The following is a 24,352-nucleotide window of genomic DNA, read 5'->3' as shown; positions in this document are numbered from 1 at the left end:
TTATCAATCAGCGATTATGTAACATCCAGCCTTTCCAAGAATAACACCGTGTAGAGGAAAAACAGAACACATCAGGTGAACGGGCAGAGACACACCGGTGCTCTCAGCTGACGTAACTCGTTTCCTCTTCACTAATTACATTTCATGATAGCAGACTGTAGCCGACTCGCCCGACACCATAAGAACCACAGTCGTATCTGGGTCTGTATTATTGAGTTGAAATATTTATTTTAATTAAAAACTGAAAAAATAAAAACAAACCCACCAACATAGTTTTAGTATATCATACAAAGACATATTTCAATGTTGCTATGTGAGTGTTTGTTTCTCTTCGACTACAGTGTGAGGCAGTTTGAAAGGCTGGCTGAGCTGGTAGGACTACAGACACAGACCCAAGAGAGAGGAGACAAAGAGAGAGAGAGAGACAGGTTAATTAAGAATATTTGGGCAAAAATATAACCAAACAACCCTCAAGGTGCATTCAAATCATCTTTCTAGACACTTGAAATACCGTATAAAATGTGTCTTATGTTTTACATTCCAATTTCTAATGAAAACAGCTACCCAGGTGTGGAAGAAGTGACAGAACACATCTAAAATCATGATTAAGTACAGAGACACCCGGACCCAACAGTAATGCAATTAATACTTGCCGTTTGTTTAACCTTCTTGGGGCAGCAGATGGGTGCGAAAATGATTTCAAAGTCTGACTAATAAAACACTTTTCTCTCTTTTAAAGCACCCATCTGCTTCTGCAAGTGGTTTAAAACTAGTTTTTAAGAATTATTGGCAAATACTATTTGACCAGCGTCTGTTAAATAAACCAGTGTCACAACCTCTTTTTCTTTTTTTTTTAGATACACAGCTGGAGCAGAGCGTCAAAACAAAGTATGTTAAGACACAGAGAGAGAGAGACAAAGAGAATCATCATGGTCGCCATCAAACAGGAAGAAGAAATCAAACGGATGCCTACTCATCTCATGGTTTGCACAAAGGCATGATCAGTCTGCTCACAGAGTCCACTGGCAACAAGTTCAAAGTCAGTCCATCAGTCTCAGTAGGAACTTCTGTTAAATAACAACATCTCTCTCCTGTGGCTAGCGAGTGCACCATTCCTAATTCAATTAAACTGAATCCTTACTTGGAGAGATGCAAAAAAAATAGTAATAATGCTATTGAATGCTTTTTAGATTAAACGAAAGCAAAAGATCATTTCCAACAAAAGAAGGCTTGTAGTTTATATACACAGCTACTTGGTCTTTAGGAAGCTATTGAAAACACTTCAGAGTCCATTGTGGTCCAGGCAGACTGTTAAGTTCATGAAGGATGTCTAAAACTGCAGTCCTGCAGGGTATGTGAAGAGGCAGGATCATGTTGATAAACCAGATACAACATTTCATGAATAATTGTGTAAGTGTCCCGACGTCCGAGTCAGAATTTCAAACTTTTTTAGGATTTCCTTTTGTTGCTACTGCAGATTTTTCTCTGGCCGAGAGGGGGCAGTCCTTTCTTCTGAAAAACCCTCAGCAGAAGTCCTCCAGGAAGTAATCGAGCGAACGACTTGGATGGCCGTCTACCAGAAGACGACGCGGTTAACAGTCCATTATGTGACAGGAGCCCAGCTGCACCTGCACAGCTGCTGCTTCTGTGACAGATCTGTTGAGGTGACCGATGTCTGTATGCACCAATAAGGGTCTTCAACTTTGTTTAACAACTGTTGCTTGAACTGCTGTTGCTTTTTTCTTGTATATAAAAAGGAAGTTTGCCTCCCTCTACCTCCTTTAACCAATATAAAAAAGGGGAAATGACAAAAACGACCCCACGTCTGTAGAGTTTGAGCAACGACTTTCTCTCTCATCAGTCCTTCCCACGATGCACCGCTACCTCCGACGATGTAGCACGAGGGAGTCGGCAGTCTCAAAGCTCACAGGGAGACGACTGTTGAGAGAAAAAAAAACAAAAAACTTTCCTTTTCTTTTTCTGAAAGTACTCCTGATTTTGGAGCAGATTTAAGAGTTTCCATGCAAGCGTCCATTAAAAGAAAAAGAGAAAAAAAAAAAAAAAAAAAGAGGGTCGGCTCGAGTAAACAGTCACGGTCGTTAATGGTAGAAAGGTGAAAGGCAGAAGGTCCAGTGAACCAGGCAGTGAAGCGGTGTGGACTTGATCAGGTGATAACTCACAGTGAGGAAGAAACTAGGGAGGAAGATTAAGACAGATAGACGGCCTTTCAAGCTCACAACACTTGTTTTAGGAGGAGAGCAGGCCATCTATGTTACACAGAGACATGATTTGGGGAATGGGGAGGGGCAAGAACAGTCCTTCTTATTACTGCTGAGAGTTTGGCCCTTGTGCAGTGCATCCTGGGATGTCTTGAGTTGAACTTGTGCTCTTTGCGTCTCCATTGTGACTCCTCGACGGAGTGCCGTTATTAAAAAAAACGGGCAAGAAAAAGACAATAAATACTCCGTAGAACAGATCCACTTCACTTTGACAGCGTTTCATCCAACACAGACCTGGAGGAGAGGCATGGCATGGAGGGGTGTGACACCATGAAGTCGGGCACCCCCCCTCCCCCAAACCTTCCACTCCTCACATCTATTGGTTCCTCCCTTCAATGCCCCCCCCCCGTCGCTGAACCCTTGGACATGGGTGGAGAAGCAGGTTTAGAAAAAGAAGCACCTTTTAATTTGGCTTCGATGACAAACAAAGAAAAGAGAGAGAGAGAAGAACACAAGGAAGAAAGAGGGTGAAAAGTGTATAAATAGAAAGAGGCAGGCAGAAGCCGGTCTTCTGGCGTAGGAGGGGGACGACAGCGCTGGCAGGTCTCAACCTGTGCCGATTGAGAAAGAGACGGATTAATGTTAATTGTTTGGGGGTGTGTTTAAACTATAGTGGTCGTCCTCTGCCTTACCCTCTTGTTGCTCGCCCCAGCCCTCCGCTACTCCGGCCAGCTCGTAATGTTTCTTCCTCAGCTCGCCGAGACGCTCGCGCTCCCTCTGCAGACGAGTCTCCAGCTCCAGAACCAGGACCTGAGGAAACACAGACACGAGCAGACGACAAACACACACCCGTCATTTCCCTGCAAGCCACGAAATACCTCCTTGTTTTTATGAGTCACACACAGAAAATAGTTGCATGGAGACAGAATAGGAGGGAACAAATATTATTGTTCTTGGGTCTCATGCAAGACACTTGATGAACTTACTCATTATTTTACCTTTTCCCTATGATTTGATTTTTATATACAATTATTATATACAAATGTCGGGGGAAGAGGAGCCACAACACAGAGTGAAGTGTTCATATGGCCGCTCTCAATGGACGGAGAACAATACACCTTTTAGTCTGATGTGGAAACTTCAGACATAAACTCACATATCATCCGTCCTGATAGATTACTAAATATTTAATTCCTAAAATAAGATTTCCTCATGCTGTGGGCTAAATGGGAGAGAGAATGTTCCTCGTTTCCATTGAAATGCAGAGCAGCTTCCTGGAGTGAAGTTACTTTTGCTTCTCTACATAATTTAAAGCATATTTTTAAGACTCTCAACTCAGTTTTGTGGCTCATTCAGGTCGATATATTTGCTGTATTCTGCCGCTTACTTGTGCGTCCATCTCTTGTCGTTTGATCTGGGTGAGAGTCATGCTGGAGAAGTCCATTGTATCTGCACACAAAGAACAAATTATGTTCAAACAGAGTTTTTCTTACAACTTGTCGCTTTGAACTCCCGAAAAAACAATTGGACATTTTGTATTATGATCAAATAAAGCCTAACTTTCTCACCTTTCTCTTCAATCTGGGACTTCCCAGACTTGGTGGAGGCCACGACCGCCGCGGTGGCCTGTGTGACGCCCCGGGACGCCTTCTGCAGGCGGTGCAGGTTGCCGCTGTCCTTGTCTGCTTTCACCTGGAGAGGGGAGAACAGGCAGCCATTCAAGAGACACGAGTTCTACAACATGGGACCTCTGCTCATAGCTGTATTCCTCTGTTAGCTACCATTCAGACACCGGCAGAATGAAACACTGTGCATTCTTTGCTCACCTTAGAGGCAGCCACTAGCTGTGCTGTGCTGGCAGCTATTTCATGTGAACACACCATCAACTCCTCAAACTTCCCTTTGCCCTGCACCACCAGATCAGCAGCATCCCTGGAACGACAGCGTTAGGAGGTTAACACCACTTTGTTCACAGCACAGTAGGAACCACCTGATTTACGAATGTCCTTCCAGGCTTGAGACATGATTTACTGTCTTGTTTGTTCTTTAGTTATTTCCTCGTAAAGGTCACCTCTTTCATTCTTCAGCACTGTTAAGACTCACAACACTGTTATACTCCGCGGTAAGAAGGAGACGCTCAGGAGGGAGGACTGATACTTACACCATGACCGTGGCGCCCCATCCCACTGCTTTGGAGGCAGAGATCAGGCCCTCAGTCCAGCGGGAGTTCTTGGCATAAAATTCCTTCATGGAGGCTGCCCCCTGGTGGACAAAAGAGGGAATAATAAAATATATGTTTCATGAGACACATTTGAAACTCTCAGGTATGAACACAGGGGCTGTCACTACCTCGCAGGTTTATCTTCAATTGCTCTTGTTCATTCTTGTATAGTTTTGTATAGTTCCTACTTATATACTACTTGTATATTCTTCTTATTTTATGTAGTCTTATTTTTTTATTAATTACTCTATTTGTAATTTAGTAAAATATTGTTAGTTGAATCATAAACATTTGTGAATATGAAATGTATCTATCCAGTATATAAGACGATAAAGCTGAATATTCTAAATCAGTCGGTTTGATGTTATTAGAGAAATGATGCTGAATATCTGATCGTGTGAAATCTGTTAACAATATGACAAACATCTCATTGTCACTGTTGAAACGCAGAAGAAGAAACTCACCCTGCCACTCTCCACGATGTCCTTTTGCAGATTTTTGGAAGACAAAATAAGCTCCTTGATCGCCTGCATCAGCTCTGTGCAGGAGGCCAAAATCCTGCAGGAGGCGACAGAGCAGAAGAAACAAACACTGACTCACTGACACATCATGAAAGACGGCGCTCACTACAGAAAGACACCAGCTTCCTCACTATTTGGAAATACCAGTTAGTTTCCCCACCGTCTAATTATTGCATGATCAATGCACCACTGACCTAAATTCTCAACGTATCATTTGAAGCTGCGGTAGTTGTTTGTCTCTTTTCATAATTATCTCTCACAGCAGCACTGGTGCAGGAGTTACTGAGAAAACAACTGTTTTGTTTTTACATTAATAATTAAGTCAGAGAAATAAAGAGCGCAGAAAACTAAAGTTTAATTGGCTTCATTTGCACACAAAGAGAATAATTACACAGACTGGATAAATAAAGATGAAAACTACTTGATGACATGCACACTTACGTACGAGACAAAAGCAGCAAAATCTGAAACTTACAACTGAACGTAACATTGGGTGGTTTAGTGAAGATTTATGTGCAAGAAACAAAATCACTGAAGTTTGGAGCTTCAAGCTTCTGCACAATAACGTAATCAAGAGATTTCTGCACTTCCTGGAGCTGTTAGTTGCACCGTATAAATAAACCAATGAGGTGTAAGACATCTGTGATATCATAACAATTTGTGGAGCTGCTCCAGTGACAAAGGAGTGACATTACTAAACCGACAGAATACACACTGAAGAAGAGTAATTATAGGTTTGCATGGATGAAAAACCGCAGACAAACATTACGTGCCACACCGGCTTCAGACTTCACAGTTTGCGTCGGCTTTGTGGCAGAACTGATCAAATTCTTCGCACGTCAGCCCTCAATGTGTGACCGTCTGCAACTTCACTGAAACGTTGTGTAACTGTTGTGCTGCCTTTCTCTAGAAGCATCTCTATTTTCCTTTTCCAGTTCATTGCCGCTGTTGGAAACCATTACATCATGTGGTCAGCTCTTTTACAAACATAACAGGAGGCTGGGCTTACTGTATCCATCTATAACATCGGTTACTCAATCTTCATATGTTTTTCAGGCTAATTAATTTGTCTTTAACCCAAGAGGTTGGTGTTGTTCTGGCTACTGATAGTTCCAGTTTATGGTTAAGTTATGGTTAATTTTTGTAAAATGTCTTGCACTCTCCTGAATCTCATTTAGATGCAATATTCTTCAAGTATTCCGTTAATTTGAGGTGACAGTTGGCGATTATTGTGACGGTAGAAAGTGATTCCAAGTCTGAAGCGGTGCATTACCTCTCATTGACTTCCATCTTGATTCCTGTATCGACCGCTCGAGAATTGTTGAGCATTTCCTGTTGGGATTTACAGAGGCACAAGGGACACAACAAAAAAGAGACACTTTGAAGTTAATTCTGCTGGAAAGTGAAACAAGGGACAATGTTTTCACACAGCTTACAAAGAGCCTCTCTCACACACACACACACACACACACACACACACACACACACACACACACACACACACACACACACACACACACACACACACACACACACACACACACACACACACACACACACACACACACACACACACACACACACACACACACACACACACAGCAAGTGCATTTAAATACAAAACATCTGCCACCAGACGACCACAGCTAAACACACAAACCTCTATTCTGGCAGCCGCCGACTCCACAGCAACGGAAGTGGCAGCCATTTCCTGCTCCACTAGATCTCCCAGCTCCCCCTGCTGTAGCTCCAAACCCCGAGGACGCAGTTTCTGACCGAAAGACAGAACAAGAGAGACTGAAGTCAGGATTAAAGCAAACAAATGTAACCCTTTTATCACGGTCTAGATTCAATCAAACTGATTCCTGGTCTCATCATACAGAAACTCTAGGGACACTTCGTCCCGTTTTATGTTGACAGAGTGCAAACATTAGTATGTATGTATGAAGTATGGACCTCTGCAGTGGCCAGGATGGCCTCCAGAGCCGCCCTCAGCTTGCCGTTGTCAGCTGCAGACAGGCTGCTCTGCTGCTTCATCTGACCCAGCAGAGCCAGAGCTTCAGCCCCGCACGCCTTCACGCTCTCTGACAGGGCTGACGGGGACAGAGAGAGGTAGGACGCACGTCATTAAAATAAAAAAACTATTTGTGGAGCTGCTCCAGTGAAAAAGAAGTGACATTACCAGTATTACACCCACAGAAGACACACTGAAGAAAACTAATTATAGGTTTGCATGCCACAATGGCATTGTCTATTAAAATACCACGTTGTGTCTTCTGTAAACTCTGATGTGTAACGATGCCACTAGTGGCTGCAGCTGCAGTGTTAATTATTCTGACATCCCTTCAGGCAAAGTGTCAACCAACAGCTGAAACAGCCACTCAGGTGAGAAGACAAGGAGAAACCAAAACTACCTCTACGGCAGCCGTCGGCCTGCTGCAAGATGCAGGGCAGCCAGCTGATTTGCATCAAACTGTACTTTCTTATGCTTCATTCAAATGTTTCGGTACAGTCTGGACAGACAGGGTTGTCAGAGCCACAGCTACAGACGCCGCTTCAGTTTGACCCAGTTTTAATTCCATATTGTTGTTTTTTTGTTGCAATAATAAGACTGCTGTCCAATTATATTTAGGCATGTTTAGACTTGTCTAGGCTGCTAACTATCTACAAAGAGAGCTAAATCCCGCAGACATTACTCCTGAATGAAGCCAGCAACTTTGTTTCATCCATGCAGAATTTGGCTGTTCGGATATAGACTGATACTCGGCATAACCAGAAGATTACACACTGACATCAATGTTTATCCAGGCTAATTATAGAGACAACAGTCATAACTCAAATGGCCCAACCTTACTTTATATACGTAACACATGAGGAGGTATGAACTACTTACAGACATGTCAGAACGTGTACATGTCTGGGCCCACAGATAATATCAGGAGTGAAGTGGAGAGTACAATCTCTATCTCTGTCTCACACACACACACACACACACACACACACTTACCATCAGCTTGCCCCGCGGGCACCATGTGGGAGGTGGCACTACCCTGAACGATGGTGTCGCCCACCAGGTGGCCACACTGGGTCACCACTCGTACCAGCTCAGACACACCTGGACGAACAAATGATTTGAAATCACACCTGCCTCAGTTAACATAACTTTACATCACTATTTTATCTTGTTTGATGTTTTTACTTTTAATACACTCAGGTTTTTACTAGTATTTACACATAACTATGGTTGGAATGATTTCCTAAAAACTTGAACAAAGAAATTAACATTGTTTTTCACAACTGAGCATTTAGGAGGGACATTAGCAAGCTAATAGCATATAAGCTAGTAGCTAGCAAACAGCTACTGCTGTACATCGCCTTAAAATACAGCGATACGTGTGGTCAAACTTGTTTTCTAGTAAGGAATTAGCTTTGAAAGGACAATAGTTTTTCCTCTTATCATAACACACTAGTACAGTTATCACCTTGTGTCGGCTTTGGCTCTACCTGGCAGCCCGCTCTGTTTTAATGATTCATGTTTTAAAGCCCACACACGCCTGTTGTACATCCTCACCAGTGTTTCCACTAATGTACAGACTCTCTGTCTGCTTGATTGACACTTACCCTCACTTCTTAATTATGTTGCACCTACATCATTGTCATTTGTATATTGGTTCAGAAAGTGGTGATATCACATAGTTCCCTGCAAAGCTTATCGGCCAAAACAACGGAGAGCCGTTAATAATGATGATTTTAGGGTGTGTGTTTGATAACGACGGTCTTCATGACAATGTTGAGTAGCGAAAGAATGTATAAAAAAAAGGCATGTACTAGCTTATTACATATCTTTACCTCTAATGCTCACCTTTACAAAGCTAAACTCTCACCTGTGTTGTCAGCCAGGAAGGCCTCTCTGGCAGAATGGAGTCGGTCCATACAGTCTAAAGAGGCCTGACATCTGGATGCTAGGTAGTCTGCAGAGATAAAAAACAACAACATGTGAGCGTGCACACAAACATCACTACACACAGTGCTAATTAGCATCCCCTCACAGCTGCTCTGACCTGCGGAGCTGGTGCAGCTGATGTGCGCCGGGTCGTCTATCTGAGCCAGCGAATCCTGGATGATCTTCTCTGCCTCCTCCACAGCTCCCTGCAGGCTGGACCAGCGAGCTGCAACCAGCTGGCTCTCTAACGCCTGCTCCCTGCTCTCCTGTGGGCGCAAATACACACAAGACTCACACGGGTGAACTTATCACACAAGCCTTTATTAGAAATGTCAAAGGGTCCAAATGTGAAAATTAATAAGACGTTCATTGACGTGCTGGGTCCTTCACTTGCAACCGAAACATCTGCTTGATTTATTACAGCTAATTAAGAAAGTGAATTAAGTAATTGATAAAAGAAAGACAATTCGTCACCTTCTCATTGAGCTGGTTCTGCAGGGCTTCGGCCGTCTTCACCCCGCTCTCCCTCTCAGTCGCCAACGAGCTCTGGACTCGCTCTAGCTCCTCCCCGTGGACCGCCAACTCCGCCTCCACCTTCGACAAGGACTGCACCAGCTCCGCCTTCTCAGACTCCAGGGCGACCAGCTGGGTGCTCAGCACCTCACTCGACTACGAGGACGGAGGGATACAAAAAAGAAGATGATTACGAGGAACAATGAATCCACAGGAAGACATGGTTAGGATAATACGTAGCCGACATGACATTTCAGGATGTGGTTTGAAGAAAAAAAAAAAAAAACACTTCATCTTCGGCCACTGATTATAACAATATTGCCTCCATTTAAGTTTGCAGAGAGGCGTACTGTCTCCAGAGAGGTTGAGGTTAAGTTTACAATCAAAAGAACACTGGCAAGCTGCGGTTGTGCAACTTGGCTGCAATGCAACAAACATGAACTGTGGCAACAGAGTGAAGAGTTACAACAGATCCTGTGTCCTGGAAGTTTGTGAAATTACATTTTTGCACTATTAACTAGTTAAATACACAGTGGCGAGTGCATAGTAAGAAAAACAAGTGTGAGACTTACAGCCTGAGTCCCAGCAGGTCCGACAGAAAGCGAGAAATATAGAGAGATGAAGAAGAAACAACATTAAGAATACGGACGCAGGAGCTAGCGAAAGCTGAAGGCATGTGACAGGAGCGATAAAACGTGGGCTGTGTGTGAAACGGACTACGGAGATTAGAGAAATGATGGAGGAGGACAGAAAGAGTGACAGAGTTGATAAGAAGTGGCAACAAGAGTGGGACGTCAGGAGTGGGAGGCAGAGACGGATAAGAGGTGCGCTGCATGTGCAGAAAAACATCAGAAATGGTAAGGCAAAGGGAGTCAAGAGCAATCAGTGGAGTTGTGAGAGTTAAAAGCATGAATTCATGGCTTACTGAGCTGTCACTCCCCTTATTATCCCATTCAAATTATTCCTACAGATCAATTTTTGCCGGCGGGAGTATACTGAAGCAAGGAAAAAGAAATAAAGAAATGCCTTTCTGTCGCCCGTTACAAATCGTGCGGTGATCGTGGAGCATTTCACTTTGGAGCAGGATCTGTTCTCCCCAGTTGCAGTCAGGAGGATTTAGTTTTCACAATGTGAACAGCCTGATACAGGTTACAGACTGGTATATATTATAGCCTGTGCTTAACTGTTCTGGGTTCAGGTTTCAGAAAACGGGTCCCGTGAACAGCTGATCCATACTGTCGACCTTTCCCAAACACAGGTCTGTGCACCAAAGATGTAACTAATACCACAAAAGCGGGGTGTAAGTGAGATCATCCAATAATTGATGGCGAGAGTAAGATGGCACGATGCCAGCAGCCCATTTTTAGATTTTATCCAGACTGTGCTCCATTAGGATCACCCAGATTTGTAAGTGAAAGATTCCACATCATTAATCTTTTCACCCTTTCCTGCGGCAGCTGTCTATCTATTTTAATTGGGACCGTGATGAATTAGTTCAGTAACTTTTCACAGCAACTTCGTAGATCCAGTTTAGCAGATTCAAGCCTCATTTTGTGAGAGGAGAGTGACCTGTTGTGACGAGGCCATGGTGGTCTTCAGGGAGTCCAGCTCGGTCCTGCTGGACACCAGCTCTCTCTGCAGCTCCTGAAGCTGCTCCAGCTGGTCCCGCTCCTGGGTAAAAAAAAAAAAAAAAAAAAAAAAAAAAAAAACTCTCTTTAGACACCTCACAACATCTCAGTTTGAACACCTTAAACAGAAAAACTTTAATCGACGGTTTCTTCTGTTTGGGTCATTTTGTAGCCAAATGATTTGCACCGAGGATCCGCTGTGCATGTTTTGCAGCGCTAACAACCTTTATGTCGTACTCACCTGTCTGTCTGCAACCTCCTGAGCGGCCTTCACCTTCTCTTGCATCTCTCTCCTCACTACATCCACTTCGTCCTGTGCTGCCCGAGCCACCGTCATCTGCCGCGTGACCTCTGCGTTCTGCACACACCACACACACACACTTAGGAGTTTCTTAGGAGGGGACAAGGACACAGAGAAGGATTTGATTGAACTTGACTAAGTCAGACTCGTCTTCCTCACCTTCCTCAGCAGGTCGGCATGACTCTGAACCAGCTCCGAGTACTTCTCCTTCAGTTTGGTGTAGCGCTGCTCATTGGCTTGAGCCTTTTCTGGTTAGACACACACAACATAGAGAGAGACAGACACGGTTATTAGCAGACACAACCATTGACAAAAACTGCGGGTAAGTCATCGCTACAACGAAGGCCTAGTTTAATTAAACCTTTTAAATTTTTCATGTTACAACCTCTACTTTTCTCCTTCCTTTCGCTTTGACTCACTGTTTGAGAAATTAATGGACAAAGAGTTCTTTCTTTTTTTTTCTGGTGTTATTTTTCTTATTTTGTTTGCCACAACTTTTATATATCGGCAGTTAACACTTCTAAGTTGGCAAGAAAGCTTGATTCCAAACTATTTTGATGTAATAAATATCTTTCTGAATCATACAATAATGTGGCCAAGAAGCTTCCCGCTGAAGTTACAAATCGAGTCTTACTCTCTATCTCCGTCAGGCTCCGCTGCTCCTTCTCCGTGTCCTCTCGGACCCTCCGCAGGTCGTCCAGCTCCGCCTTCAGGAACTCGCTCTCTCCTGCAGCCTGCAGCCTCAGGTGGCTCTGCTCTGCAAGCTCCGCCTCCAGCTCATTGACACGCCCCCTCAGAGCCTGACACAAGCGCCCACTCTGATGAGGAGCAGAGGGAGAGAGCGGGATGAAAAGAATGTAGATGGCTTTCTTTGAGTGCGAGACATGACTTCTGTAAGCTGTTAAGAGTGATAAAGAAAATATTTACCTCCAGTCTGAAAGACTCCAGCTCGTCTTTGAGGGCCTGGATCTCCCTGGTCAGCTGCTCAATCAGACGGTCTCTGATGGATGAAGACAAAACATCAATCAAAAGTAAACTCAGGGCTCATGGGTGACTTGTAACAGATAAAAATGAAAGTTGGCTTGATTTTAGTCTGAAATGTTTGTATGCATCCAATCGAACGTCTTATTTTATACAATCAAACCAAAGATCCATATCTGTAGAGTCACAACTATAATCATGCAGATCGAACATTTTCTGGCCTTACTTGTCGTCCTTCCGTAAGCCGTTCTGACTGTTGAAGTTGAACGGGTCAATAGCAGCCGAGGTGCCAAACAGGTCGTCAAACTTGGTCTCCAAAGCAGGCTGTGTGTTTAAAACGAGCAGGTTTAAAAGAAATATATCATGATGATTAAAACTTACATTGGTACCATTTTATTGTTGTCATTAACTAAACCAAGTAATTATTCTGAGTTTCCTTCTTTTTTCTAACCGCATAGTTACAGTTACTATGAAACACAGTCATTACCTATTTAGAGTTTGTTCGTACAATTTCATGTCATCTAATAGATTTATTAGGAGCCTCCATCAATCTGCTTGTTTACTAATAATAATCCAGGTGTTTTGCAGCTGGATTGTGGGTCCAAACTGCCATTAATTACCTCTTTATTTATGATGTTTCATAGAAGACATGTGTTTTTTTCCCAACAGCCAGCTATGTGAAAGTCAATATAATTAACACCATGACATAAATATAAACCAGATGTTGAGAGTAATCTCACCAAGAATCTGAAAAATATCACAGGAGAGTCTCCTCAGGTAATTTCCTGCTTTATGTCCCTCAGTTTACCACATTGCACCTGTTGCCTTACGACTACTTCCACAGACACAACATCCTTCTTCAAACCATACACAGAACAGATGAAGTGCATTTTAAGAAGGAACCACTCAGGGAAACTTCTCTTGTTTAGTTACCGGTAGCGCGGGGACGTCCGTGTCCACCAGGTCGTCCGTCTCCACCACGTGCTCCGACTCGGGGGACGACGACTCTGCGGGGATCACGACCACGGGGCTGATGTGCTCCGACAGAGCCGACGCACGCAGGAAGTTAGGCGGGTTCTGCCAAGAAACACACCGCACAATTATAATCACCATATTGTTATTCGTGGGCTTATAACAGGCTTTTGCTGGATGCAGATAGACGTGCCCCAAACAAGATATAATCAAGAATTGTTTTAGAGTTTGAAACAACTGGTATATAAAGATAAACTATCAAAAGGCAGAACTTTCTGATGGGAAATGAATGAATCCTTCGGGGAACAGAAACCTGAAACAACCGTAGCGGGTCCACTTTAGGCTTAAATGTGGTTAAAATGTGGACTTATTGAGGGCGGGGTCTCACCTCAGGCAACTGTGGGATCTGAATCAGCCTCTTGAAATACTGCAAGTTACTGGAGCGATAGAACAGACCCTTTAACCTGAAACACAGAGACGGAGAGATCAGGACAGACGAGGCGAGAAGACAAAGACAAAGAAAATGAATTTGACGCGGTGCTAAGAGCTCAGCCCTCAAGGTTACACTCGAAACCGTGACCGGCTGTGTTCCAGCGACTGCAAGTGAACTTCATACTTCTTAAACTGTTCCTGGAAGCGATCTCTGTGGCCCTGCAGAGTGTCTGCTGGAAGGCCTGCAAGCACACACAAAACACAAACACGTCAGCGCTGGGACACAAACACTGTTCAGGTATTCCGTGTTTGTACGTAAAGTTTGAGTGCACACGTGGTTGATGGGATTTTGAGCATGAAAGTATTAAAGCTGGGAGGTGAAAGCCTTCAAATCTCCCAAACATCGTCTTTTCAGACACTGAGAAAAGGCTTGTTGGAACTGAATTGCACGCATTTTTTTTGTTTATCCAGCGGAGCCAAAAGGTCTGAAAACTCCGAGCAGAGCATGTCGTCTTTGAACCTTTGAAGAAACGTGTCACGCATTTTAAGTATTAACTCACATTATACAGAGCTAAAGGTAAAGCTGCTGCTCAGGAGGCAATGAAAGAACCACTCATACGAACAGATGTGTTGTGGCTTTTACCAATTATATTGTGTTAAAACAAGGACCTGTCTTTATCAGCTCAAATTAATTCAAATGAAATATAACTTAAACAAACTTAGGCTAATGCTAATTTAATATTCTTTTCATCATATTATCATCATCGTAGCTATTTTTTATGATTTTATTTTTTAGATCTAACCTTCATTCTGTCTTTATTTCTGACACATCATTAATATTTTACTGTTTTAATATTCTTACAGTTTTTGTTCCAGGTCACATAATACAACTCCTGACTGGAGCAGCAAAGATCGAAAAACATCAGCCGGCAGGTATCTTACTTTCAAATCTTTGCTGGTTCCAGCTTCTCAAATATGAGGATTTGCTTCTTGTTTTTATAATGTTTGATAGAAGATGAAATATTGTTTAATTCTGGACTGTTGGTCAGATAAAACAATTTATCACTCTGGGCTCTGGAAAGTTGTAACGGCTGTTTTTCACTTCTATTTGACCTTTTCTCGTAGAGTAAATGATGAATCATGAAAATAATTGTCAGATTAACTCATAAGGAAATTAATTATTAACCCACTACAGACACTGCTAAACTTGTTTTCTCTTCGTCTGCTGATTTCTAACAGCAGGACTTGAAGCTCTGCGGTGTGACATTCAGCTTTTTATAGACATTCTGAATGAATCTTGCTTATCTGTTTACGAGAATTGATTATGCTAATGATTAAATCCTATCAACGTGCACCTCCCTCATGAGTAGGTGGCATTCATCAGGTTGAAACGAGCGATTTACGTCAAGTAAAGAGAGAGTTGGTAAGAAAATACTGACTAAATGATTCAATTGACATTATAATAACACATTTTTAATAAGGTCTGAACTCTAATTTGCACCGTAACAAGTTAATTTCAGCATGACAACCCAACTGATGACCACTAGCTTTGAAATAAAGTTGATAAACAACGACTCACTGCCATGTGTTTCCCTTTAACTGCACAATATTTGTAACTTGACCAGAACTGAACAACCTGTACAGTGTGCTATTAGCCTGTCGGTGTGCAGTTTGACCAACAGGGGTGTGCGTCACTCACAGGAGTGCAGCTTGAACAGCAGCTTGACGGTGTAGTCGTACAGGTGGCTGCTGTCCAGGATGACTTGGATGAGGGGGGCCAGGCGACACTGGCCCGCCGCCGTCACCGACACCGACCGAGACATGTCCAGTGAGCTGAAAACTGGGGAGGGGGAGAGAGAGAGAAAAACACACACGATCAATAGATGTATCCACAGGATCAATACACACACACACACACACACACAGTCGCGCAAACCCGTCAGTTATCATCACACACATCAGTGAGACACTCGTGCACAGGGCTCATACATCATCATGAACCAATCAAGTTGTTCTGCTGTGCTCAAGGTTAAAGTGGAGCAGCAAACTGAACACTAACAGGATTGTCTGACCACCTCTCTGCCTCCATCATTACGCCCCTCTTTCATTTCCCTGCTCACAACAACCCCCAAAGCCTGGAGAGCCTCTGTGTTCACTGCAGAGGTGTGGTTTCCTGCACAGCTAGAACACGCACGAGCACACACACACACACACACACACACACACACACACACACACACACACACACACACACACACACACACACACACACACACACACACACACACACACACACACACACACACACACACACACACACAAGGCCTGGCCTCTTAACCCCTGGATGACGTGATGCCTTTAAAATATACCAGACCGAAAGAGGAAGCTGACGAGGGCTTTGAGATCCGGGTGTGAGGTGACACTCATGTGTTTTTGTGTATATCTAGTAGAATATCAGATCACAGCAAACACGTAGAAAATATAAGTCATAAGTTTGTCCTGAATATGAATAGAGATATGGTTTCTCTATCAGACAAAGAAACAATCATTTAATTTCTTTCTGTTCATCTATGAATGGCAGAAAACAGCTTTCCGAGCATTTCCTCTTGGTCACATCTCATCCTGTCTATTTTGAGTCCCGTCCATACTTTAGGAGACTTTAACCCAGGATGACTCACCCAGACAACAGCACGGCCACCATCCGGTATCTAACCACTAACAGCCGTCAGAGCGTCTATTCCTGTGCACCATTACGTACAGTACACCTATCGGTCAGACTGCGTCTTCCTGTCTGTCAGTGTATCATCAACCTGTGCGTGCCACATCATAATCTGGCTCAGATAAGCACAGCTGGTAGCACAGGGCAGCACAGTCGGACCAGAATAGCTTACCGCCCAGGAAGAGGTTGAGCTCACACTCCAGGTAGTCAAACATCTCCACTGTCAGCTGGAAGCTAAAGGAGGGGAGACACAGAAAGAGGGACGAACACTTTTACATGATTTCTGCAAACACACACGTTTCATATTCCTGTTTGCAACCAGAAATCTGTTCGTATATGCAGAAAAACCTGCTAAAATTATGCAATAGACTCCTATCGGATTGCCTGTAGACAATGCAGACATCAGTGCACGAAGATCTTTGGATTAGACCAATAGGAAGAGATGCAAACAAAAAAGAGACAGGACAAAAGTAAAATGATATGGCTAGGGCCTCATATCATATTCGTACATTATTAAATAATAATAACTGCCCAATTTGATTTTATTCATTATATATTCACTTCCATGCGTGTCCCAGCATTGGGCCGGAAATAATTTCCTTCCTGCATTCTGAGAGTCTGAGTCACGGTCAAAGCTGGGGTAAAATACCCGACCTGGGAATAAATCTACACAAAACTTTTACCTCTTAAGGCCTCAAACTCTTTAACAATCGGAGAAGGAAAAAGTCCCTCCATTTGAATTTCTAAACAACTTTTTCTACCGACTTGTGCTAAACAACACCTCTACAATGATCCCCATGAGTAAGTTCTTGTGGCTCTGGTGCATTGTGATTAATGAATTCATCCGTTTGAATTTAATTTCACACTTTGTTCAACACAGTTTGAGACGTAACACTGAAGCTCGTTAATATCTGGATCCTGGGGCCTGGCCGGCAATAAGCACATCAACATAAGAATAATATAATATATATATATATATATATATATAAAATAGGAACACGCGAAGCTGCAGCAGCGACACACTCACAAGTTGTTCACGTCGTTCTCTCCCGCCTCGTCCAGCTGTCGGTTTGACATCTGCAGGTTTCCAGGGAACCGAGGGTTCTGAAAGAGAGGACAACAGTCGGAGGTTCAGCCGTCCTGACGTCCGTCTGAGACGAACTCGTGACCGTTTTACAGGCACGTTTATAACCATTAACAGGCGGGAATGTAAAGTACATTAACGCAAGTACTGTACTTAAGTACAAATGTCGTGTACTTTACTTGTTTCCATTTCATAATTCATGCACGAGTCGTGTTTGCACCTGATGAATTTAAGTCCAATATTAACTCTCTTCTACCTCTGGTTTTGGTCTCTACCAACTCCTTAGAAACAAGCCTGTCACTTCAGCCGCTAAATGTTCCACTATGTTCATCAGTTAGTGTGCAGGTAGAGTAAAGTGGGTTTCTAAGATGAGATTGGCAAGAATGAAACGAAACAGTAAATTTGTGGGCCAGAAAAACAAAACAATGAGCTGAAAAAAGCTGAAAATTCTCTGTTCATTCGTCACTATGAGCGACCCACAGATATAATCACATGATCCATTATTATTATTGTGAAATATTGATTAGAGCAGCATTAAAGGGTAACTTTGGTATTTTTCAACCTGGACCCTTTTTTCTTCCATGTTTTTGTGTCAGAGTGACGAATGCTTGTTTTTGCCACTGAGAGGCTCAGATTGCTATTTTAAGTGTCTGGCAACATCATGGAAACAGAGATATTAAACGGTTTTCCTTTACCTCCTGTTTGCCTGAAGACAACGGTGGAAATGTGAGATTTGAAGAGACGAGTGCCACGGGACACCGGTGCTGTCGACAGTTTGAGTCGGTTGGAGGACAGAAAGCTTAGCTGGGTGTTTTCTAAAAGATTTTCCAAAGTCACGGCTGAATATTTAGCTGATTTCGACGATGTGCGAGACTTCAGATGGAGACTTCTCCTTGAGGGAGGCACAATAACAGACAGACGGGATCAAGCAAAAGGTAAAGAAAAGCGTTTTATTTCTCCGTTTCCATAATGTTGTCAGACAGTTATAATAATCTGAGCTCGTCAGCGGCAAAAACAAGGACTTTTAATGGCAGTGCGATGATGGTGAGCAGTCGCCCAGAGCGGATACATTACAGCGTGTTTGGTGGCTGCAGCGTTCACCTTCAATACTGGACCAATTAAAAAAATTAGTCACTTGAAAAACAAGGTGAAGTTACCGGTTAAGTAAAGGATCTGAATACTTCCTTCAGCACTGCCGGTTGCCAAGCTTTTGAATCCCTCGGGTTAATGTATTGTTTGTACTTTGAACTGCTCCCGTGCTTTCTTTGATTCTGTCTCAGTAGTCGGAAGCCAATCAAAACAAAACCCTCGCTCTGAATCGAACATACCGTTACGCTGGATTTACGTAAAAACTGCAGCACTGAACTGTTCTCGTTTCTCTGCTGCCGAAATGATATGAAGCATAAAGGTGGACAGGTGTGGGGACTCCCAAGAGATGAAACGAAGACAAAAAAAAGATCCACTCTTGTCAGGTTACAGCGACGCTTCGCATATCACCTCATTCTGTTAATTATGCAATTAATCAGAAATCAATGATCAAATAAGTTAAGTCACAATATTTCTTTAGAAATACGCACGTACGATAGTGATAATCTAGCAGGTAAAAATGAGCAAAAAAAGCTATTCTTGTTAGTTCACCAGCCCTTTGCTTTGATAAGGTTTATATGAGACGGTGTTTACGGGAGCTGATTGTTGATTAATTGACCTTTATCTAGAGTGTGAGATGACAATTTGCATTTCCTTCTCTGGGAGCTCAGCGGCGACTCTAGACGTTGCATGCGAGCTTATATATCAACCTGCCTGCTGATGTACAAGCAACTAATTTAGCAAAAACAGGGTATAGAGAGTTTACATTAAAGCAAATCAATCTGCCAACGTGTCACGTTACTCCTTTGATTCTGATGTTAAGATTTGGCAGACTGCCCTCTAAAACCACTTTGTTTGGGTAAGAATTTCATCTCCCTGCGATAGCATCAACACTACCCCTCGGTCCCTGTTCCGCTCTGCTCTGCTGTCTCATAAAAAGGCGACATTACAGATCCCTGAGAGGCCATTAGTGTGAAAGCCAGAATTTTCTATGAAGCCGGCCTCCTGCAGAGACGCGCTGGCACTAAAAACAGAGTCTGAGACAAAGATAATGAGTGACGAGGGAGACCGGAGCTGGATTTTTATAGGCCAGGCCAACTCACTTTGATGTGGAACTCCATTTTGGTGATGAGCAGTTTGAGGTAGATGCTGCACAGCTTCCCATAGCCTTCACTCAGGTGACCCTGGGGGGAGAGAGTGGGGGAGGAAGAGGGACATTAGGAGAAAGTGGAAAATATTCTTTTCTCCTCCTGGAGGACTTGGTTAAAGAAAGAAGCAAATCATTTGGTGTTTTGAGGAAATTCGTAGGGGCACTTTGGCTGAAGGCAGCATACAATAAACATGAAAGAACCATTTCATTTTCGAGCTGCAGGGCTGAATCACCTCACAGCAGCCAAAATATTCTCTCCTCCCGCTGCACAGATCCAGAATCTTTACGTTCACTCTGTGTGAAAAATGTCCCCGGACCTCAAAGTGTGGACAAAGTTGAATAAGAGTAGTTTTGTGGCCAATTGCTTCTCGCTTCCCTTTTCCCTTGAGCCTGGGAGTGCGGGTGGTGATGACACAACAGGAAAGAGAGGTCACAACCCCCGGTCACAGGGACCAAACTTCCTGTATCCTCCTGCACAGTGATTTCAGCAAAAACTGAGCCGTTAAAAAAAACCATGAAGGGGTTCAGGGACGAAATGCAGACCGCAAGACTGGTCGGACTTAGCGGCTTTATGGAGTGCAGTCTGTGCAGGATTGCACAATAAACCTCATCAGAGGTTGTCTGCGTCACTAGAAACGTGCGCTCAGTAAGATCAATGCAAACGCTATCGCCACTGACACTTTTAATCTACACAGAAACCCGCGTTGAGTTTCTAGCTCTGGCAGCGGAGAGCAGGGCTTCCCCCACAGAGAAGCCGGTAGTGACGGTTAGTCACAACATGGAGCTGGAAGGCACTTTGTTGTGAGCACCAACAGACACACTTGGCATGTTTTTACATGACTTTGTCCGTCACATGCCACAATGTGCGTCACTCCGACAGCAGCAGGCGGACTAGTAACAAACCGTGTAATCTGATGACCCGATGATGTAACAAGGAGGACAGTTGTTGTCTGTACTCTAATGATGCTAATAAACAAAATACAAGCTTCTGTTATTACAATTCTCCTTATTCATAAGGGTAAATAAACACAAACGGCTGCTGCATGTTGCACTTATGGCCACACTCCTATCATGCCTTCAGAAAAGGATTTTTCCAGGACAGGCAAGTTGTTGTTTTAGCCGTCGCCAAACTACAGGAGCTGGTTCAGTAATACACAATGATGTGCTTCAGGAAAACCATGTGATCTTATTATTACTATTGATGTGGAGCGAAAATCTTTTTTATGCTTCGACATCCTTTGAAAACACCAACTCAGTCTAAATACAGAGTCACCGGTAGAGAAGATCCACTTTGGCACACGGTCCTTCTCCTTGTGACTGCATGCTGTGATGTGACCGCAGTAATACAATAATCTCTGTGTCCTTCCTTACCCACATCCTGCTCATATCAGTTAAGTCAGCCTTGTTCCTCATGGAGTCCTTTATCACCTGGGGGGACAGCGGCGGAGACAGCGAGCGAGAGAGAGGGAGGAGGGGGAACAGAGTTAATAAAACAGGACTCACCGGGTATAATTTACAAAATGAAGGAGGCGTGTGACAAAAAAACGGAAGAATGAATCATCAGTCAACTGTCACAGAACACAAGACACAGAGAAGAGATCCGTTTTAGAATATGTGAGAAATGTTGACGGTGTTGTCCTCTTTACGTACGTTTGGATGGCCGTCTCGCAGCAGCTTGTGGAAGACGTGGCAGAACTTCCAGCAGAGCACCGCGTTGCTGGAGAGAGGAAGCCGGTTGACCGCCGCCCAGAAAGTGTGGGCGCCTTTCTCATGATGGGTCCCCAAGATGCAGGGTGACGGGGGCCGGTCAAGGATCACTGGGCTGTTATAGTGCAATGACATTTTCTGTGTGGCATTAGTCTGGTCTCCGGACCAATGCTGCATTAGAGCATCATGTGAAAACCCATGTTTTAACGATCAGATGAAACTGATTTTTATTGGACTTTTATGGACAAAAGTAGATGTTTCTTTTGATGCAAGAAGACACTGATTATCACCAAGTCTGTTTTACAATGTAGACAGATCAGACAATGTTTTGGGTAATTTAAGATAAAGATAAAAAACACAAACGAGCTGCTGATGATGTGTAAGAGTCTGTACTCCTAAGTAAAAATAGTTTGCACTGCAGATGGTATTTTGAAAAGCCAAATTGCATGTTTATCTAATATTCAAAACAAACACAAATCATTTCTCAAATCTTCTTTTGGAAAAGTTGAAAACCAAAAATAATGAGCCCTCGATATTTTGAATTTCGTTCTTCCTCTCCCTGGGACTCTGCAGCTTTGCATTTTGTTTCACACATGACTAAAGTAGCTCTGCGGCAGAGACGATGGCACGATGGGGTGACACTAAGTTTGTTGTTTTGATCTTGCACTAACGTAACCCTGCAGCCTCGGAGGAACAGCTCCACACACACACACACATGGAAATCAGGACAAACACACTTCCTCTCCTCTCACACACACACACACACACACACAGACACACACACAATAAGGATATTCCTGGCATGCTTCTCTTTGACAGCGACCTCCTGTGTGTTGATGGCCTTATTGATGCTGACAGCCTGAGAAGAGGAGAGGGAGGGCAGAGGTGAACAGAGGAGAGAAATGGAAAACACAAATCAGCGCACAGCTTTTTTCCACAAAGTTTACACGAAAGGAAATATTCAAAAAGTGTTTAATTTTAAAAGTTGACACCCTTCCACCTTTATCAAAGCGGTCTTTTCTTTTTTTTAACCACATAGGGAACTGAAAGCGGCAACGTTTTTTTTTAGTAGAACTTGATTGACCTATTTTCTGCAGTTAGTATTCAAGACAGCAGCTGAGACGCCCGAGCTCCTCTCGCTCTGCTTTTGAGGGAACTCTACGGAGGCAAACATCTGTCTCATCAAGCGACACATGTGTCCTCACATCTCTCTTTACCCACCTGCAAAAGCACAGTCACTTCCTTAAATTAGAGAGAAGCGACAGTGCATGTTAAGTGTATGTAAGAGGGCAGGTGGTTATTTAGATTCATCTTCTTAATATCTCTCGAACACTTCCTTAAATCATAAAAAAGAAAAGAATACAAACAATCGTGTATATTATCCAGAGAGTGTGGACAGAAAGCAAGCACTGAAACAAACAGACTTGAGCCTGCATTCACATTTCTGAGGAACGAGTTTCTGTCAGAATGTATTCAAAGGAATGTAAACTCTGAGGATGGAACTAGATGAAAAGTTAAAAGAGCACTCCACCTATTGAGCTTTAGACTTCTAGAACATCGTCAGACTCACAATGAACAGTTGCAAAACCAGAGAGAATGTCTTTTTGATTCCACGCGTTCCTTCTGGAGCCTACATAACCCACAATGCAACTCAACCGCCGATAACACTCCTGAATCACCGAACAGGCTATGTTAATGCTAATGTGGACTCGAGCTGCTAGCCTCAAATAGTGATGAGGAGCGGCCTACAGAGGTAAGTTCACTTCTTTCTAACTCCACAGCTCCACATTCTTTAATTTTCAAACTTGTAGTCGTCAGCCCCAACCGACGCTGACTCAAGTGTCATCACTTGAGGCAATTCATCAGATTTTGCACAGCTCCCTCTGAAGCCTTAAAAGGCTTCATAAAACTTTTTTTTCCAAATATGCAGTAGCGCTCCCCCAAGAGGATTCTACACATTTAACAACAATCCATCCAATAGTTGTTCAGACGTTTCACTAAAAACCACAACTGTCAACCTCATGTAGGTAATTGAGTAAAAGTCAGGGGCTCACTGAGGTCAGTAGGATTCATTCTCTGGGGAACGTGAACGTTTGTACAACATTTCATGGCCATCGATCCATAGCTTGTTGAGACATTTCAGTCCGGATCAAAGTGGAGAGCAGATCGACTGACAGACATCTCTTGTCTTTACGTCCCATGGTGGTGATGTTAGGCAGCCAAACAGGAAAGCTGTATGATGAAATAAATATGGAAAATGTTCTTGCCATGAATTCCAGGCCCACATTGTTTGAGAGTTTAAGTCTCTTCAGATGCTTTTCAAAATAAGGTGTTCTGGAACATCTGGCTGACATATCATGTTGCGCATGAGAGGAAAATCAAACCAAGGAAACCATACATCTCAACTCAAAATGCTGAAAAAAGACAAAGCCCAACATGTCACTATGGTTTGCTTGGTAATCATGAACGGTGAGTGTGGTGTCTGGGGTCAGCGGAGGACGGGGAGGCCTGTTTCATAATCTCACTTCCCACAGATGCCCCGAATCTGCTCCTCCTTTTCCAGTATGCGAGCTATCAAGACTGGAAGTCCACCGGGATGAATCACTGGAGGAGGAGGAGCGAGCAAGGAGGGAAGGAGGCAGGAACGAAGGATGCAGGAACGAAGGATTCAGGAACGAAGAAGAGAAGAGGAGGAAGAACTTTGGAGCATTGGTAATTGTCCCCAGGCAGAGACAAACCCAACACACTCTGCGAAAATCATTAGTTCAATCTCTGAACCAGAACATCTGCATCTTTCTGTATCCTTAAATAAGCTACAATTCTTATTTATGAACACAATACTCGAAAAACTAAACTGGGATTAGAGGAAAACAAG

General features: G+C 43.4%; 1 protein-coding gene across 1 annotated transcript in view; it reads right to left on the bottom strand.

Moving 5' to 3' along the window:
* Positions 1-202: 202 nt before the first annotated feature.
* hip1 (huntingtin interacting protein 1) overlaps positions 203-24,352 on the bottom strand; it is a 33,378-nt gene continuing 9,228 nt past the window's right edge. Inside the window, exons 2-29 of the mRNA XM_076100560.1 lie at positions 22,273-22,336; positions 21,421-21,563; positions 21,142-21,198; positions 19,724-19,804; positions 17,478-17,554; positions 16,623-16,684; positions 15,431-15,571; positions 13,916-13,973; positions 13,688-13,763; positions 13,261-13,404; positions 12,554-12,651; positions 12,274-12,346; positions 11,981-12,164; positions 11,506-11,594; positions 11,287-11,403; positions 10,987-11,088; positions 9,379-9,573; positions 8,846-9,170; positions 7,969-8,076; positions 6,918-7,054; positions 6,622-6,732; positions 6,235-6,293; positions 4,905-4,998; positions 4,381-4,481; positions 4,046-4,151; positions 3,788-3,911; positions 3,607-3,668; positions 203-3,029 (exon numbers count right to left, since the gene is read on the bottom strand). Of these exons, the coding sequence (XP_075956675.1) occupies positions 2,862-3,029; positions 3,607-3,668; positions 3,788-3,911; positions 4,046-4,151; positions 4,381-4,481; positions 4,905-4,998; positions 6,235-6,293; positions 6,622-6,732; positions 6,918-7,054; positions 7,969-8,076; positions 8,846-9,170; positions 9,379-9,573; positions 10,987-11,088; positions 11,287-11,403; positions 11,506-11,594; positions 11,981-12,164; positions 12,274-12,346; positions 12,554-12,651; positions 13,261-13,404; positions 13,688-13,763; positions 13,916-13,973; positions 15,431-15,571; positions 16,623-16,684; positions 17,478-17,554; positions 19,724-19,804; positions 21,142-21,198; positions 21,421-21,563; positions 22,273-22,336 (3,156 nt within the window). The 3' untranslated portion in view covers positions 203-2,861. The remainder of the gene's footprint in view (positions 3,030-3,606; positions 3,669-3,787; positions 3,912-4,045; positions 4,152-4,380; positions 4,482-4,904; positions 4,999-6,234; positions 6,294-6,621; positions 6,733-6,917; positions 7,055-7,968; positions 8,077-8,845; positions 9,171-9,378; positions 9,574-10,986; positions 11,089-11,286; positions 11,404-11,505; positions 11,595-11,980; positions 12,165-12,273; positions 12,347-12,553; positions 12,652-13,260; positions 13,405-13,687; positions 13,764-13,915; positions 13,974-15,430; positions 15,572-16,622; positions 16,685-17,477; positions 17,555-19,723; positions 19,805-21,141; positions 21,199-21,420; positions 21,564-22,272; positions 22,337-24,352) is intronic.

Source organism: Anarhichas minor, unplaced genomic scaffold (genome assembly GCF_050575085.1).
Source record: "Anarhichas minor isolate MPS153535 unplaced genomic scaffold, ASM5057508v1 ptg000026l, whole genome shotgun sequence".
In the NCBI taxonomy this organism is placed as follows: domain Eukaryota; kingdom Metazoa; phylum Chordata; class Actinopteri; order Perciformes; family Anarhichadidae; genus Anarhichas; species Anarhichas minor.
Note: the sequence above shows the minus strand (reverse complement) of the source record. Positions and strands in the feature narration are given on the sequence as shown.